Source organism: Podarcis gaigeae (genome assembly GCF_964106915.1).
Source record: "Podarcis gaigeae genome assembly, chromosome: 2".
Classification (NCBI taxonomy): Eukaryota; Metazoa; Chordata; class Lepidosauria; order Squamata; family Lacertidae; genus Podarcis; species Podarcis gaigeae.
Genome location: NC_139679.1, coordinates 28,296,425 through 28,314,021, shown reverse-complemented (window position 1 = coordinate 28,314,021; position 17,597 = coordinate 28,296,425). Strand labels below are relative to the sequence as shown.

Here is a 17,597-nt window from a genome sequence, read left to right as displayed (position 1 = left end):
CAAATCCCTCTCAATGTTGACTCTTCATACTTAACCATAAACACTGACACCCCCTGAGTCACAATGTTTGCAGGGCCATTCCTAAGGTTATCACTGGGCCAGATTTTTTCTATTTACCTAGCCTAACTGGTTCTTCCCCTCCACCCGGTCACCCATTATGTATCTGGCGATGGGTGTTCTGTTTTGTTTCTGTAATTCTGCAGTAGACAGATGGAGCTTTCCTGTCTGGGAGAGACTGCAATGCTAGACTCCCTAGTTTTCATCATTTGCTCTGAGTAACTAATTATTTTGTCCGTACTTGCTTATAATGGGTTATGTCACTAGGAGAGGCTCCCCTTGAGGCGTTTTTTTCAAGGAAGTTGCATGCAATTGTTGAAACTCTAGGGAAGTAATATTTAAACATAGGAGGTGTCTTTGAAAAGATGGGGGTTCCTTTCCCACCTGATGAACGCTCCAATGGTTACAATACAAAAATAGATGTGTAGCCTACGTGGATTGCTGTGGTTATGCACTCTTTCTCCTGTTAGCTGGCAGGACTGCAAAGGATCTGGTCTTTGCTGGAGCCTCCCATGAGTATTACTTGCAAGAGCTGAATGTGCGCTATTGAGTGCATGCCTTCCTTGAAACAGCCTAAGTCCAGGCATGCCATTGCATCAAGAGTTCTTCGAACTTTCTGTCCATGAGCACAAGCAGGATTTTGAGAGTGTTGTGGGCGCCATCGCAAAATAGCTGGGATGGGGGAGGTGTGCCCATTCATAAAATGGTGACTGCGGTGTGCATGGCCAGCCGCACAATGCTTGTTTCAGGGAAAGCACATTGGCAAGGCAGAATACAGTGGTACCTCAGGTTACAGACGCTTCAGGTTACAGACTCCGCTAACCCGAGAAATAGTACCTCGGGTTAAGAACTTAGCTTCAGGATGAGAACAGAAATCGTGCTCTGGCAGTTCGGCGGCAGCAGGAGGCTCCATTAGCTAAAGTGCTGCTTCAGGTTAAGAACAGACCTCCGGAATGGATTAAGTACTTAACCTGAGGTACCACCGTACAAGGAACTGAGCGCAAGGTTAGGGGTGTACGGTTTTGAGCCTCGAAATGCAAAACCACTCCAGTGCTCATTTTATAAAACACTTTAAAAAAAAAAAGTCTGTCAGGCAAACCACACATTCCACAGAATGCAAACTTACTTCCTTTCTTACACACACACACAATCTGTTTTTCTCCTCAATCACTCACACACACCGGGACACACTTTTTCTGCTAAACACCCATGGCCTGCTCCATTTTTCTCCCTTCGTCCATTAACACTGTGGGGGTTTGGGGAAGGGGGGCAAGGCTTGCAGTCAGGCATAGATGCTCACTTGAAATCTCAGACTGGACATGTCTGTTGGCAGCATCCCATTATAACTGTTCCCTCTGCCGGCGGTGTCCGATTAGAAATGTTCTTCTGCTGGCAGCTGGGTGAAGAGAACATGGCTCTAATTGGACACCCTCAACAGAGAGAACCGATGGTTCTCTACCCCCTCATTTCCATGCCTGCTGGCCAATCGAAATGGAAGGAGTATCTAAGCAGCTGACACTGGGATGAGTGAAAAGAAATTCAAGGTTGTTGACCATTGTAGCCCATGATATGACCTAGAAGGGGTTCAAGAGCCTGGTAGGTCTCTGTGGTCTTGTTGGTACCTATGGGCACCATGTTGCTGTTCAGGACATTAATAATAATAATCACCCGCCATTCGCCAGCAGATCCCTTCCAGTTTAAAATTAAAAACAGTTAAAACAAGCACAGCAATAGGATGGGTCCTGGAAGCAAACATCTTGGTAAAGAGGTTTGTGTTCAGCATTCACTGAAATGCAGGTTGTCCCTGGCTTGTATATTAAATAGGTAATTCCTTCGTTAACAAATCTTTATACGGAGCCGAGAATATGCTGAACTGCCACCTTAAAGGTAAAGGGACCCCTGACCATTAAGTCCAGTCGTGGCTAACTCTGGGGTTGCGGCGCTCATCTCCCTTATTGGCCAAGGGAGCCGGCGTACAGCATGTGGCCGGCGTACAGCATGTGGCCAGCATGACTAAGCCGCTTCTGGCGAACCAGAGCAGCGCATGGAAACGCCGTTTACCTTCCTGCCGGAGTGGTACCTATTTATCTACTTGTACTTTTACATGCTTCCAAACTGCTAGGTTGGCAGGAGCAGGGACCGAGCAACGGGAGCTCACCCCATCGCGGGGATTCGAACAGCCAACCTTCCGATCAGCAGGTCCTAGTCTCTGGTTTAACCCACAGCGTCACCCACGTCCCTTGCCCTTAAGGGTAGAGGATTGGTATTAGCCAGTCGCAATTGTCTGTATTTTTCTTGTCTTTAAGGCGATTATTTGGGGTTTAATTCTTAGCAGAGATGTGTAAAAAGTGGAGGGGTGGCGGAGCTATGCCCCTACAGTAGTAGCCTGGGTGCCACCCCTTGTACCACTTGTACCACTGGGTGCGGACGCATGAGGTGGCTGCTGATTGGAGAGCAGCTGCCTGTTTCAGATCTCATGCTTGGAACCCTGTGCATATATATAGCCTGGGGCTGTGGAACACAGAATTAGGCTACTATTCAGACCAAGCTACAAGGAGAACTCTGTGTGCCTTGAAGCACTTCTTGGAACAGTCAGAAGCCTCTGCTATTCATTGGTAATCAAGATTATCACAGAAGGAGAAGCCTGCGTATTCTGTGATGCAGGTCTTCCAAAGCCCACTGTGGTCTCTTGAGGACAGAGCTTTCCAAACTGTGTTGCACAAATGCTCCCCGCACTCCTTCTGGGGCTGGTAAGGGGTTAGTTTAACCTCCAGTTTGCTACGAAACTGAATTACTGTGCCGCGAAACGATGCATGTCCAAACGGTTCACCCGCTGCCTCTCCCCCGCCCCCCCCCAGCTTTAGGGTGGCAGAGTGGGAGGAGGCAGGCAGACTCCAGGGGCCCGAGGGGCTTCCTTCACCGCTGAGCTCAGTTGGTTAGTGTGTGGTGCTGATAACATCAAGGTTGCAGATTCGATCCCCATATGGGGCAGCTCCCTATTCCTGCATTCCTGGGGATTGGACTACACAGGATCCTCCACGTCCCTTCCAACTCTACAATTCTATGGTTCTAGGAATCATTTCCCCTGCTTTACTCTCCACCTGACCATTCCCCACCCGACCACTATATAATGCCCCTAGTGAACCAGCTTTTAGTGAAAAATGCATCTAGGGGAAGCATAAGCTGGTTTGTTAGGTTGCTCTTTTCCTAGAGTTTTGCCCAGGGGCAACTTTGTTCCTTGGTTCGAACAGAAAAAGGTGTTGCGTCAGCAAAAAGCCCAGTTCAGCCATGATTTTTGTTTAATTTTGCCCCTGCTCCCAGCAGTCAGCTATATAGTCCTCTCTCAGTCTCTCGCTATAACAGTATAAAAATACAAGATTAAAAATCATTGGTGACATCAAATATGCCTTTTAAATCTGACACAAAAGGCACCCAAGGACCCCCCACTGCTTTAAGAGGCTTTATTTTAAAAGAAGCTTCAAGCGGGCAAGGCAGGAAGAGAAAGGTGCATGGAAGAAAACACAACCATTCCAGTCGATCCAGTTGTAGCTACTTACAAAGAGGTTTCTGACCTGCCCATGTGTAGCATAGCAGCTCTGAAGGTCAGCAGGCTCAGGTGGTCTCTGATTGACAGAAGGGCACTTGCCACATTGGGGAGATGGACCATCGAAGTGCTATTAACAAAAATATCCCCCCCGCCCCGTTTCTGCTAGACAGAAATCTTTTATTGTGTAATTACCTCTCTGCCTTGACGTGATGGCGGGCAGGCTGGCGGGTGTAGGACACGACTGTGTGGTACTCAAATCCTTCAAAAACAGGAGCTGAGTGGTGAGCCTCTTCGTTCTCCGGCCCTCTGGCTGCCTACTCCAATACGGTACTGGGGTTGAGTGGCAGAGTTTGAGCTGTGTTCTCAAAAGCTTTAAGTCTCTATTAAAAATAGATTTTTTTTTATTTGTAACCATAGGAAACCATGAAATGTTTGCCAAGATACCATAAGCAGAAAATTCAGTACCTCTATCCAAGTTAATCTGCAGGAAATTTTCAGGTAGGACCTGTGCCTAGCTTTTTAAGCAGGCTCCGTGTAGTTCTTACCCCCATTATAATACATAAGCCTCATGAAAATGATTAAGGCTGCCATCAACATGGTTTTAAACTAAAGTGGTACCTCGGGTTAAGAACTTAATTCGTTCTGGAGGCCCGTTCTTAACCTGAAATTGTTCTTAACCTGAGGTACGACTTTAGCTAATGGGGCCTCCAGCTGCCGCTGCTGCCGTGTGATTTCTGTTCTCATCCTGAAGCAAAGTTCTTAACCCGAGGTACTATTTCTGGGTTAGCGTCTGTAACCTGAAGTGTCTGTAACCTGAGGTACCACAGTATAGTGGCAAAACTAACTTTGTATATACTCTTAAGGGGTTTTTGTGGGCAGGGGACGTGTAATGAGAGCTGAGATCCTCAAAAAGCTCAACTCTGCCAGTATCCATTTTGTATTTTTGTGTATACAGTGGTACCTTAGGTTACATACGCTTCAGGTTACATACGCTTCAGGTTACAGACTCCACTAACCCAGAAATAGTGCTTCAGGTTAAGAACTTTGCTTCAGGATGAGAACAGAAATCGTGCTCCGGCGACACAGCAGTAGCAGGAGGCCCCATTAGCTAAAGTGGTGCTTCAGGTTAAGAACAGTTTCAGGTTAAGTACGAACCTCCGGAACGAATTAAGTACTTAACCCGAGGTACCACTGTAGTTGCACAGAATAACCCTCCCAGCCCCCCCCCCCCCAAAAGCTCTGCCAGTTGCCTACATGTAGCTCATTCTGCAGAGGTTTTGCAGCCTGATCTAGATTGTTGCAGTGGGACTTCTTGGCTTTCACAGCTGGGAATGGGAGCTACAGCTGAAGCGAGCCCTTTTGAGGCTGGCAGAGTGAGCCTCCCATATTTGTTTTCATGCATCCTCTGATTTGAACTTCTCTTCCGCCTCCTGAAAGCGTCGGTTTCAGCTGGCTTTTGTAACTTCAGTTGAAATGAAAGTGTGCTTTGATTTGCACCTACCCACTGCTAGAGTTTGCAGACCACAAATTGCTTACCCCCCGAATTGTAAAATGCAGAACTTGCGGGTTTTGAAATTGGCACATTTCACACAGGGGCTTGACAGCGTGGTTGAATGGAGAGTGGTGATCCTCAGCCACATTCTTTCCTATAGGCAGACTCCTTTGCTCTCAACCATTGCCAGCATCATTGCTTTTCTGTGAGAATTTGGCAAAACTGCAGCTGCATCAAATCTTCACTCTCTCACCCTCCCCCCTCCCCACTTTCTGTTACTGCTCCAGTATCTTTGGGGGGGGAGTGGGGCAGGCTTTCTTCTCCCCCGATGACATCACAAAGGACAAATTAAGCCAATAATAATACAGTGGTACCTCGGGTTAAGTACTTAATTCATTCCAGAGGTCCGTTCTTAACCTGAAACTGTTCTTAACCTGAAGCACCACTTTAGCTAATGGGGCCTCCCGCTGCTGCCACGCCGCCAGGGCACAATTTCTGTTCTCATCCTGAAGCAAAGTTCTTAACCTGAGGTACTATTTCTGGGTTAGCAGAGTCTGTAACCTGAAGCATATGTAACCCGAGGTACCACTGTAATAATTAATTTTATTATTTAAACCCTGCCTATCTGGCTGGGTTTCCCCCAGCCAATGGTTTGCCCTCTGTTTAAATGGGGGGGGGGGGAGTGAATACTCCCACTGCTGATGTTGTGTGCTTGCTTTGACCATGAAGATGCACAGAACCATAGCTGCAAGCTCAGGGGTAGAACATTTGCCTTGGATACAGGAGGTCTCAAGTCCCTGTCTCAGCATCTCCAGGGTAGGCCACCTGGGAAAGAAACCAGGAGAGCTGCTTTGCCGGTCCATGGAGACGAGACTGAGCAAGATAAAGGGTAGTTCTGACTCAATATAAAGCAGCTTCCCTACGCTGCTTCGGTTTCAATGGAGTTGGCAAAACGACGATAAGTGGAGAAAGTCTGAGCGTACTCCCCCATTTTGTGAGTGGCGAGCTCTTTGTCCTCCTGTATCAGCGATGCAAGCATGTGTTCTTTTAAAAGTTTGTGTGTCCGCTGTTGGCTTGTTCCGGATCTGGCTGGCTTTGCTCTCTCTCTCTCTTTTGTAGTCCCCTTTCATGGCCTGCTCTGATGTCTGTTTTCAATTCCTTCAGCATCTGTGTGTCTGCTTTCTATTCTCTTCAAAATCCCAAGAGTCTTCGCTCCCCTTCCCCCATGTAGCTTAAAAAAAAACCACAGACACACAAACTTGAGGATGCCTTAGCCAGCCTTGTGAACTGCGCTTTTTCTTTTTTTAAAAAGAAAATGCAGAAATATGTGAGTCACAGCTTAAAATCTTATACCTTTTTTGGCAGTACTCCTGTGTTCTTTTTGGATGTCTTCCCCCCTTAACTTTAGTCTTCTTCAAAGCCTCTGGTGAACTGTTAGTTCAAAATGACAAGGGTATTTCTTTGTTCTGGTATTCTGGTATATGTTATAGTTCTCCTGTGCACTGTCAAACTATTCAGCTCATGGTAGGGCAGCTGTTTGTAGCGGAATGAGACTTGCTACCCCCCCTCCCCCCCTTTTCTTTTTTTTTGTTCCAGGTTGGGTACACTCACTGCCATTCTGGGTATTTTCTTCTAATCTTCATGACTTAAGGGTAACTACAAAGGCATGTTAATAATTGATACAACTCTGTCAATGGTGCAGAAGCTTGCTTTGGATCTGCAGCAGCACAATTATGCTTTACAAAACCAGGGGGTGGGGACTTTTGTGATATCTACTGTTGTTGTGCTGGGACGCGGGTGGCGCTGTGGGTTAAAACCACAGAGCCTAGGACTTGCCGATCAGAAGGTCAGTGGTTCGAATCCCCGTGACGGGGTGAGCTCCCGTTGCTCGGTCCCTGCTCCTGCCAACCTAGCAGTTCGAAAGCACGTCAGTGTGCAAGTAGATAAATAGGTACCGCTCCAGCGGGAAGGTAAACTGTGTTTCTGTGTGCTGCTCTGGTTTGCCAGAAGCGGCTTAGTCATGCTGGCCACATGACCCGGAAGCTGTACGCCGGCTCCCTCGGCCAATAAAGCAAGATGAGCGCCGCAACCCCAGAGTTGGCCACGACCGGACCTAATGGTCAGGGGTCCCTTTACCTTTACATTATTGTTGTTGTGATAACTCTTAGGTCAGAAATGGTTGGACCATGTGCAGAGGCCCCATAGAATTAATTTTTAACCCAGGGAAGAGTTTTAATTTGACAGTGACTGAGAACCATGGCTTGTGGTGCAATCCTGTACCCATTTACCTGAGAGTAAATGCCATTGAAATCAATAGGACTTCCTTCTGAGTGGATATGTATAGGATTGCTATCATTGTAGCACAATTGAAGGAAATTAGCCATGGGCTAGTCATTGGACAAGTTGCCTAATGGAGCTGCTTCTTGGCTAATGATTATCCAGCTTATTTCATAATTTGTCTTGTATAACTAGATCAGGTCATAGTATCTCAGCTTCAGAATGTTGCACTAGCTTGTGAAATGAGGAAGCCGGGCTGATTTGGGTGGTGTGATCTCTTGTTCATATATCCATACAGGTTGCTCATTTACTTTTGTTTTCCTCTATGTACGTACACACACACAAACAAAAAGTATTCAGATTATTTTTGGGTCTAAAAACTTTGATACTAACCAGTTTAGCATTATCAGGCTATTTTTCTTTTCTTTTACTATCTGAATGTGCACCCCACCACCTTTTGAAAAGATGGCTTTTTTAATATGCTGGCTTTTCATTGATACCTGCAGCTGCATGTAGATCACTTTTGTTGAACAAGTGGGCCGATTTCTTGCTAGTGGGGTACCGACGCTTCTCCAGTATCAGTAGCATGCTGTCAATACATTGAGCTGGCGTGGGGGACACCTGCAAGGAGAAAAGCCTTTCTTAATTATAGCTGCTTTCCCTACACGTCAAAGGGTCCATATAATCAGTGCTAGAATTTCCCTTCTAGTCTGTTTCATTGCCAAAGGGAACTTTCTACTACCTTACAAACACACACGCACCTCCCCCCCTCACCACAAGAAGGAAGAGAATATTTGAGTTGCAGGAGTGCACACGTTTCAAAGAAATTAAAAATTAATCAAACAAGAAATCATTGTTCAGTTGGTGAAGTAACTCTATGTGGCAATAGGAAGCCAGTGTGGATTTGCTTCCCTTTAACGACCGCACACAAAAAGTGAATAGTTCAACATTCACATGGCACACTGATATAACCTTTTTTAAAAAACAACAACAACACAACAAACCCTTACAGTGGTACCTCGGTTAAGAACTTAATCCGTTCCGGAGGTCCATTCTTAACCTGAAACTGTTCTTAACCTGAAGCACCAGTTTAGCTAATGGGGCCTCCTGCTGCCACTCGCCGCTGCTGCACGATTTCTGTTTTCATCCTGAAGCAAAGTTCTTAACCTGAAGCACTATTTCTGGGTTAGCGGAGTCTGTCACCTGAAGCATATGTAACCTGAAGCGTATGTAACCTGAGGTACCACTGTACATTGCTCTAGGCATGGTGCACAGAGAACATTTTACTAGGTACAAGGCATTGGCACTGACCAGTAGGTGCCCAGAGCAACCAGCTGATCGGCATCAATTGCGGCAGTGTTGGTTGTGTTGCTGGCAACCATTTCAGCTCTCTCCCCTCCTCCCCGGGCACTGCTTAAAGGTAACCTGTAGAAACCAGTTTGACCACAGAGCAGGACAGAAACAAAACATGGGGAGGAATGTGTGTATTTGTGGGCAACAATAGTTCTGCTTTGCTCAAGGTCCCCAAGAAGTTAGCATCTATACTATGGGTAGGCAAACTAAGGCCCGGGGGCCGGATCAGGCCCAATCGCCTTCTAAATCCGGCCTGTAGACGGTCCAGGGAATCAGCATGTTTTTACATGAGTAGAATGTATCCTTTTATTTAAAATGCATCTCTGCATTATTTTTGGGGCCTGCCTGGTGTTTTTACATGAGTAGAACGTGTGCTTTTATTTAAAATGCATCTCTGGGTTATTTGTGGGGCATAGGAATTTGTTCATTTCCCCCAAAATATAGTCCGCCCCCCCCCCAAGGTCTGAGGGACAGTGGACCGGCCCCCTGCTGAAAAAGTTTGCTGACCCCTGATCTATACTAATGCCAAATCTCCTGATGTGAGGAACACATCTAAGGGGTCACTGACCTCTGTTTCAGGTATATATCTGTCAGGAGGCTCTGCAGCCGAATGAGCAGGGCTTTATCTGGAGTGAAGAACAGCACTCCACCTCGTGTAAGCTATGCTTCTGAGAGAGGAGGGGTTGGGGGTGCCTGTCTCAAATATTCCTTAGTTTATTGCAAACATGCGCCTCAGCTATGTTCTCTAGGAGCAGACAGGCATTCATTACTGCCTCATTCCTTTCCCTGCCTATGATGGCTGCTCCACTGAGCATGCAAAACTGCCTCAGAGCAGTAAATCAAAAGTGAAGGGAGATTTCTGCAAGCGTGGGGGGAAGGGGAGAGTCAATCTTCTGATGCCCCTGTTTTGAACCATGCTTTCCTACCCCACTGAGCTATTTTCACGTAACTCCCTCCCCTAGAGCTTCCAGCACAACTGCCCTTTTCTGGTTTGCACCAGCGGAGCAGCCCTCAGTGCGGCTGCTTTTTTTGTGTGAAATTATAAGTGCTCATCTCATGGTTGTCCCCCCGAAATAAAGCGACCATGCAGGGCAGTGAATAGTCTTGTAGAAGCAATTACCCTGTGCCTCCCATAGGACAGGGAACACAGCAGCACATAGCACTGTACTTGAATATTTAACCCCTGGTGTATGTTGAAGGGGAAGGCGGAGCTGGGGAGCATTTTCCAAGGGCCACATTCCCTTGTGAGTAACCTCCCAGGGCTACGTGCCAGGGATGGGCAGGGCTATAGGCAAAGGCGGGTGGAGCAACAGAGGTGGTTCTTACCTTCAGCGTTTGAAATTAGCCAGACGCATTTTGCACCTGGCTATCAGCCACTTGCGACCGAGTGAAGATGCCTGGGCGCCAGGATGGCTGGCGCATGACATCTTCACCATCTGGAGGTGCATGCCTGGGGATCATTGGATCATGACTAATACCACACCCTGTCATTCTATCAGTTACGTCTTATCTGCACAATCAGATTTAATTTCAGGAAACAAAATGCTTTGTCTGTGTAGCCTGAGCAGGAGCAGCGTACAATGTTATAGTTAATTGTTGTAGCTTGTCTTCCCACTGCCCTGCTTATAGTTGTGAAGAATATATATAATGTTATGAATGGTCCATGCCACCATTAAGAAAAAGAGGTCGGAATGGGCCAATATATATGTGGGCTGTCCCTGGATCAAATGACTTCCCTTCTTTTAAGTTCTCAAAGTTCTTAATCTATCTCCAGGTTGTCCTCTGAACGAGCCAGATGTTTAGCTGAGAATCAAATCACAGTCAGTCCATCATTTGAAAAATAAAGACTTGAGAACCTCTTGCCCCAAAATGGCAACCAGACATTCCATTTTGGCAACTGTAACCTTGGTTTAAGGAGCCATTTGGCACCTAACACTGCTTACCTTTGTGCAGTACATTACATTCCAGCCACTCCAAAGTCAGAGGTTTCTATACAAACGCACCAACTCAATAAAAGTACTTGAGGAGGGAACAGAACAAGGTTGGAGAGGGGTTTAGGCATTACCTGAGGGAGAGTTTTGCAGGTTGGATGGAGAGCCCCACCGTAGATGGTGCCCTCTCATGCCCCCATTAAAGGAACAGAGCAAACAGCACCTCTGTTGTCTTGAGGAGACCTAACCCTCTCTTCCTTTCTTATGTCTGTGTTTTAGGCTTCGACTCTTTGAAGGCCATCAAGAGGCTTGAGGCCTACCTGTGAGGCTGCAGGAGTACAACCTGCTCCACCCACAACTGAACCTGACCTCTCCAGTTCCACCACCCTGACTCCTGTGCAAAAGAGCTCTCACACTTGTTGCCAAAATGCCTATTTTGAAGCAGCTGGTGACAAATTCTGCCAACTCCAAACGCCGCTCTCGGGCCGACCTGACGGCAGAGATGATCAGCGCTCCTCTTGGCGACTTCCGCCACACCATGCACGTGGGACGGGCTGGTGATGCTTTTGGGGACACCTCCTTCCTCAACAGCAAGGCTGGGGAGGGGGAACAGGAAGCCACTGAGGAGACAAGTTCCTCATCCAAACCAGGCCTGCTCTCACGCAAGTTCCGCAGCAGCAAGCGGTCTCAGTCCGTCACCCGGGGCGACCGGCGGGATATGCTGGGCTCTCTGAGGGACTCTGCCATTTTTGTGAAGAATGCCGTCTCCCTCCCTCAACTAACTGAGAAGGAGACGGACAGGAGTGGTGGGAAGCAACTGCCCAAGAGCCTTTCCTCCAGCCCTGTCAAGAAAGCCCCTGAGGAGAAGACCCCTGAAGAGAAGCACATGAACGGTGCGGCAGCCACTCTTAGCTCTGGGCCCCATAGTCCTGGCTTGGAAGAGCGGGCCTTTGGTGACATAACGGACCTGCCCTTGGTAGTGCCCAAGGGCAGCTACGGCATGAAGCACGCAGAGTCCATCATGTCTTTCCATATTGATCTGGGGCCCTCCATGTTGGGGGATGTCTTGAGCATCATGGATAAGGACCCATGGGAGCAAGAGGATTCTGGTTATCATGGTGCAGAAGACCCCCAGAGGGAGGCAGGCCCTGCGGAGGCATTGACAGGCCACTGGCTTGGCCAGGAAAGCAAGCTCCCCCAGGATTCCTTGGTTCAGTCGGATGACAACAGAGCAGCAACCTACAGCCCTGGATCTGCCCGCAGCATTACCAGTCGCCTGACAATGGACAGCAGCTCCATCTCGAGTGGCACCTCTGTGGGAGAGGAACAGCGTACTTTAGTCTCCAGGGGACACAACCAGGGCGTTCCAGAGCATACGAGGCAGGACGCTGCTAAACAGCCGGAAAAGGAATTCTCCTTCATGGATGAGGAAGACGATGAGATAAGAGTATAAGAAAGGTGACTGGAGCCTTTACACTTGGCTTGGCTCAAGAAGGAAAAAAATTCAACAGATTATGGAATAAATTGTGGTGCAGAAAAAGTTGAATGCTCTTGACCCCCTTTCTAAATCTTCAGTTTTCAACACCATCATTCCGTTAAACAGACTGTTGAAGAAATATGGTGTTTTCTTTTGCTTAGTTTTCCCTGTTTTTTGGGGGGGGGGTCTGAGACAAGGAGCAGGTGGGGGGAAATTCACATTTAAATGGCCTCTTTAAAATATTTTGGGTGATTCCAGACTCAAAGGAATAAAAGACAACACTTGAGCATATTTGAAGAAACATTCTTCCCAGGAGACAACTCGGAGTGTAATGAAACAGGTTAAACAAAAACAAAAGCACGCCAAGAGTTATTTACTGGCTTTTCAAAGCAATATAGAGCTGAATACTAGAGCAAAGCTCAAAAGAACTAGTTTCCCTATTAATATATATATTTTTCCTTTACATTTTTACTAGTACTTATTATTATTATTTTCTAATTGCCCAGGAGAATACCATTCTGGACCTAGCACAACATTGAAGGATGCAGTATATTTGTACAGAGCAAGAAAAGACGAAATAACCAGACCCTCCAAATCTTACATGTTTCGGAAGCTAAGCGTTCTCTCCCTGTGGGCAGGCCTCTGGGAAGATCTACAAATGTTGGAATTTACGCTAGAGATTTCGTTCTTGTTTTTTTTTTCAGATCAGAGCTAGAGGAACTCTTTGGGAATACAGATTGTGTGGGGGGGGGGGGTGATGGGACAAGCACAGCTATTTTACCTTTTGCCTTTACGTTGGGTCCTTCTTTTGGTCTTGTTTTGGGCACACAAGTTGATGCTAGCAATTCTTGGAAGAGCATGACTTAAACCCTCCCTGCTCCTGAATGTTGCCACCTTTGATGGTGGTTATGTGAAACTCTCCCTATAGTGGAATGTTTTCATTTAGCTCCCAAGGACTGTTTAGAATTCCCCAGTGCGAGGTGAATTTCAAGTGTGGTGGTCAGTCTAGCTGTCCCATTGATAAAGAGAAATATCCCCCCCCCTTTCTGTTTCCAGGCTCTTCCTCCTTTTATAACACGGACAAGATGTTTGTGTTGCTAGGGAAACTAATGGGGGAATGTGGCTTACCTGCACGCCTACAGGTGTAAACGGAAAGTCCCACAAGCAGCCTAACCTGATACAACTTCATCCTTTCTTAGTTGAGACTCTAGAATATCACCAAGGCTAACCGAAGAACAATGATCTTGGCACTCCCCATTCCAGGAACAATGGAGACTCTACCCTGCTCAGTTCCTCCCCATTGAAATGGCTTTTAGGGCCCTTCCTCCCAGGTTATTTGGGAGCTGCTGCTGACATTCCTGCCTCCTAGAGTTTCAATTTTTCTTTTTTTTCTTTTTGCCTTCATTTTGCAGGGCATTAAACACTTAACTCCTGCCTTAATTTTTATTTTTTGACTTTTTGTTCATACTGTATATTAGATTTGCCCATCCCTTTGGGAGTAGGTTTATCTCCCTTCTTCGGATTGTGAATTTGTTGCTTGTGTACAGGTGTTTCGTTGGTGCATTGGATGGAGGACTTTTTAACATGGAAGTATGTTTTTGTTTTAAAATTCAAAGAAATTAAACTATAGTGAAAAAAAACAAAACGACAGACCTTAAATCTATTGGGAATGTTTTGTTTTACTTGTGGGAAGGCTGGATGCAAAAAAGGAAGAACTGGTTAGATGGTTGAACTCACATTATTAAATCAGGAGGAGTTACAAACCAACGAATGGCAGAGATACCACTCTAATCTTAGGCCTCATTTAAGTGTGGTGCATTTTTTGACACTGTGTCCATTAGGCCAACACAGAAACCACACTTGTAATCTTTCTCTTTCCTTGAATTACACTCCTCCCCCTCCAAAAAAAGTCTATGCGGTGGGCTTTGTCTTTTCTTTTGAGTGTTTTTGTGTGCAGAATTGTCTCCTCCCTCCTTCACCTTTTTCCTGTTCCGATCAAGTTGGCAGATTTCTCCCCCTTTAACCTGAACAATGATTTCTACTATGGCCAAGAGGGGCAGGGGGCATGTGGTAAATAATTTTTATGTTGTAGTCCCTGTCAAAAGTGTTTTGTTTGTTTACTAAATTATTTATAGGCTGCCTTTTGGGGCATAGCCCACCCAAGCCTGCTCTCAACCTCTTGAAAGCACAATAAATAATCAAAAGAAAATCACTGGGGGTTTTTTAAAACAAAAACAACAACAAAACAGTTAAAACTGTTACAAAGCCTAACAAAACAGCTAAACTTACTTCTTTAGGGAAAAAAGAGGCAGTTTGGAAAAGATGTTCTGTTTTAACAACAAAGTGGGATTGTGGGGACACATGGATTTAGCCCCTCCATTCTCAACTATAAAGTGTTGTGAAGGTCTGAAGGCCAATTCAAAGTATTTACAGCTGAATGCACTTGGAAACCCCCCTTCAAATCCTCCTGCTCAAAAGGGGGAAGGTTAAGAGTGGCCACTGATACTAGACACTAGACTGCCACATATATATATAGTTTATAAACCCATGCACTGTTGTGAATGACTAATTAGGGCTTACGGTCCATGCAAAATTGGGGCTTGCCTCCTGCCTTAGTGTGTATAGGTTCGGGTTTCACTTGTCACAGGAGTAGGGTGGGAAAGATCAGCAGCATCACGCAGCGTAAGGTTGCTATGTTGGCTGGAACTTTAGGGACACCTTGACCCACATACATGCTGTTAGCCCCACACAAAGAGTAGACTCCAGGTTTGCACTGTTGACCTACCATAGCAAACACAAGTGACTTTAACCCTGTAGCAAGGCTTTCCAGGAGGAGTCCCCACCTCCACCACCGTGTTCACAGTCAAAAACAGATTTATTGAGCCTGGGGAGGGGGGCACCCTATATAGGTCATGTGTTATGCAGAGCTGGTGTAATCTAATGATGTCACAGTAAAATGAAACTTGGGACAGCAGCATTCTTTTCGGAGATGTAGAAATACTTGTTGCCTGGAAACCCTTTTATGATGCCCAGGAGCTGAGTTTGAACTGTACTTCCTCTTCCTTTTAAAAGAGTTTCTCAAAAGCACCTCTCCAGTCATAAGCTTGCATCTCCTTGGGGTGGGAGAATCCAGCTCCTTTCTAGCACCGCATTTAGCCGTCTCACTTGTGAGTTGCATCCATCCGTCTGAAGAGCGTGGCGTCCCAGCCATGCGCAGCTGCTTTCGCTCAAGGCGTGACCTTATCTGCCTCACCCACAAGCCCCCAGTTCCCACACGGCCTGCTTGCCTCCTTCCATAAAGAGCCTTTTCAGCAATGCCCCAGGCACTGCACTGTACAACACACAGTGTGCGGAACCTACGCACTGCTGGTTTCATAACTTTCTGTCGCCCTGGGAATATTTATCGGATCTTTGTGTCCCCCTCTCAGCACTTAACGGCCTACTGTCAAACCAACAATAGTGCAAGTTTGTTTTCAGCAGATGGATCTTGCAGGGAGTTGGCTTGCCTCGGGTTCCCCTTGTGCTATGGCAGCCTGCTTACAGGTCTAGCTTCCTCAGCTCACTGCAGCCTCAAATGTTTGTAAGAACAGGCTCTGAAGAAAACCCAAGCAAGGGGATATTTCGAATGCAAGCAGCTAGCAGCCATAGTGTTACTGTAAGAGGAAAGGAGGGGGCGGCGTGGAACGATTAGCACAGAGCAATGCCAAAGGATATCGGTGCCCTACATCCAATTTTCCAGCATGTTACGAGAGTCAAGTCCCTGTTTTGCAGGCAAATGCAAGAGCAGACAATGCAGGATCTATCTGAAACCCAGCACTCAATACAATGGAAATGCTAGCCTGGGACACTGATCCATTGTTCTGTGAAAGAAACAACAACAGCGGCAGCTGGTTGGGGGAGGCCCTTGTTCTCAGCTGGGCAGGTTCAGCCTTCTGTTTACTAAGCAGCCAATGCAGTGGTTTGGGGAGCATGATCAGAGAAAGGGGAAAGCCCTCTGCTCTACGTGACAGGCTTTCCAGAGAAGAGGCAATGCAGGGTTGGAAGTACGGTTTGGAGATGTGAAACAAACACGTGCACTGGAAGTTTTAGATTTGATGCCATGCCGCAGGCCCCTCTAACTCCAGGGGACAACAGATTGTGCCCCCCATTTAGGATAAATTAATGCAGATTATGCTCTGTTCAGCTTTGACTCTGTACAGCCAGTTTGCAGGAAGTCAGTATACCTCCTCAACGGCATTAATTTTGTGGTTAGGAGAAAAGTCAAGCTTATTTCCAAGTTATTTCCAGTACCTTGCCAGCAGATGTTTTCACACATTCTTTCAAAGAATGGAGGAGCGATATCCTTCCATCATCTTCATGCACATTATTTTAAAGGTTGGCACAAAGGTTACAGGTGGATAACTGTGGAAAAGGCTCTCTGCATACCCACCCACGTTCACCTGTTGCCAACTTGGGAATACGATTGCAGAGTGGAAAAAAACACATCATCGTCTTCCATTGACTTAGTGATCTGGTCCTTGATTATGGAGCTGTCACCCAGGGTAGTATACCTGTGTATATGAAGACAGCACAGAGTCCTTCCAAAATGCATGTTCTATGAGTTACCAGATTATATCCCCCCCAAACCAACGTTCCTGCAATGAAGGTACTTGAAAACTTTGCCAAGGAGCTAAATTAAACCTCTTTCCACTACTGCAATTTTGTCTCTTAGTTTGGAAGATGAGCCCTTTTCCATTTTTTGTCTCCCAGCCAGACAGCTGTGGAAACTAGGTTGTTGTTTTTCCCCAGAGCCAAAATAACCAAAGGAGATGCTGAAGTTGAAACCTTGGTTGTTTTGGGGTAGGTGGGGTTGGCTTTGGGAGCAAAGTAGTGTCGTAGTTCAAAGTGGGTTGTTGTTTTTTCTTGCTCAGCTGTGTGTTTGGATTAGAATATTTTTACATATGCAGAGACTGAGGCTGCAGACTTGAAATTTTGACCATGCCACTTTCTCCCAGAGGCTCACTTGATACCTTAGAGGCATCTTCAAGTCAGAAGGCTATGCCCATAATCCCTTGGGTGCTGTGCTGGGTGGAGCATGTACAACTAATGGCCTACTTTGGGGATTGAGAGTTCACTTGGAAGTGGAGCCTCTTGACCACATCTGAGCATCTAGCTACCTTTAAGAGGCGTGAGGCTAGGCCCTCAATGAGCCATGGTTTGCAATACAGTGGTAAAAGTAAAGGGACCATTAGGTCCAGTCGTGGCAGACTCTGGGTTTGCGGCGCTCATCTCACTTTATTGGTCGTGGGAGCCGGCGTACAGCTTCCAGGTCATGTGGCCAGCATGACTAAGCCGCTTCTGGCGAACCAGAGCAGCGTGCGGAAATGCCATTTACCTTCCTGCCGGAATGGTACCTATTTATCTACTTGCACTTTGACATGCTTTTGAACTGCTAGGTTGGCAGGAGCAGGGACTGAGCAACGG

The 17,597-nt window shown here is 46.6% G+C and overlaps 1 protein-coding gene across 7 annotated transcripts in view; it reads left to right on the top strand.

The window, feature by feature from the left end:
* The window catches only part of CDC42EP4 (CDC42 effector protein 4), a 45,156-nt gene extending 31,377 nt beyond the window's left edge, over positions 1-13,779 (top strand). For all 7 annotated transcript variants that reach the window (XM_083727736.1, XM_083727734.1, XM_083727732.1 and 4 more), the window contains one exon: positions 10,937-13,779. In XM_083727736.1, the coding sequence (XP_083583862.1) occupies positions 11,085-12,110 (1,026 nt within the window). In that variant the 5' untranslated portion in view covers positions 10,937-11,084 and the 3' untranslated portion in view covers positions 12,111-13,779. The remainder of the gene's footprint in view (positions 1-10,936) is intronic.
* The last annotated feature ends 3,818 nt before the right edge of the window (positions 13,780-17,597 follow it).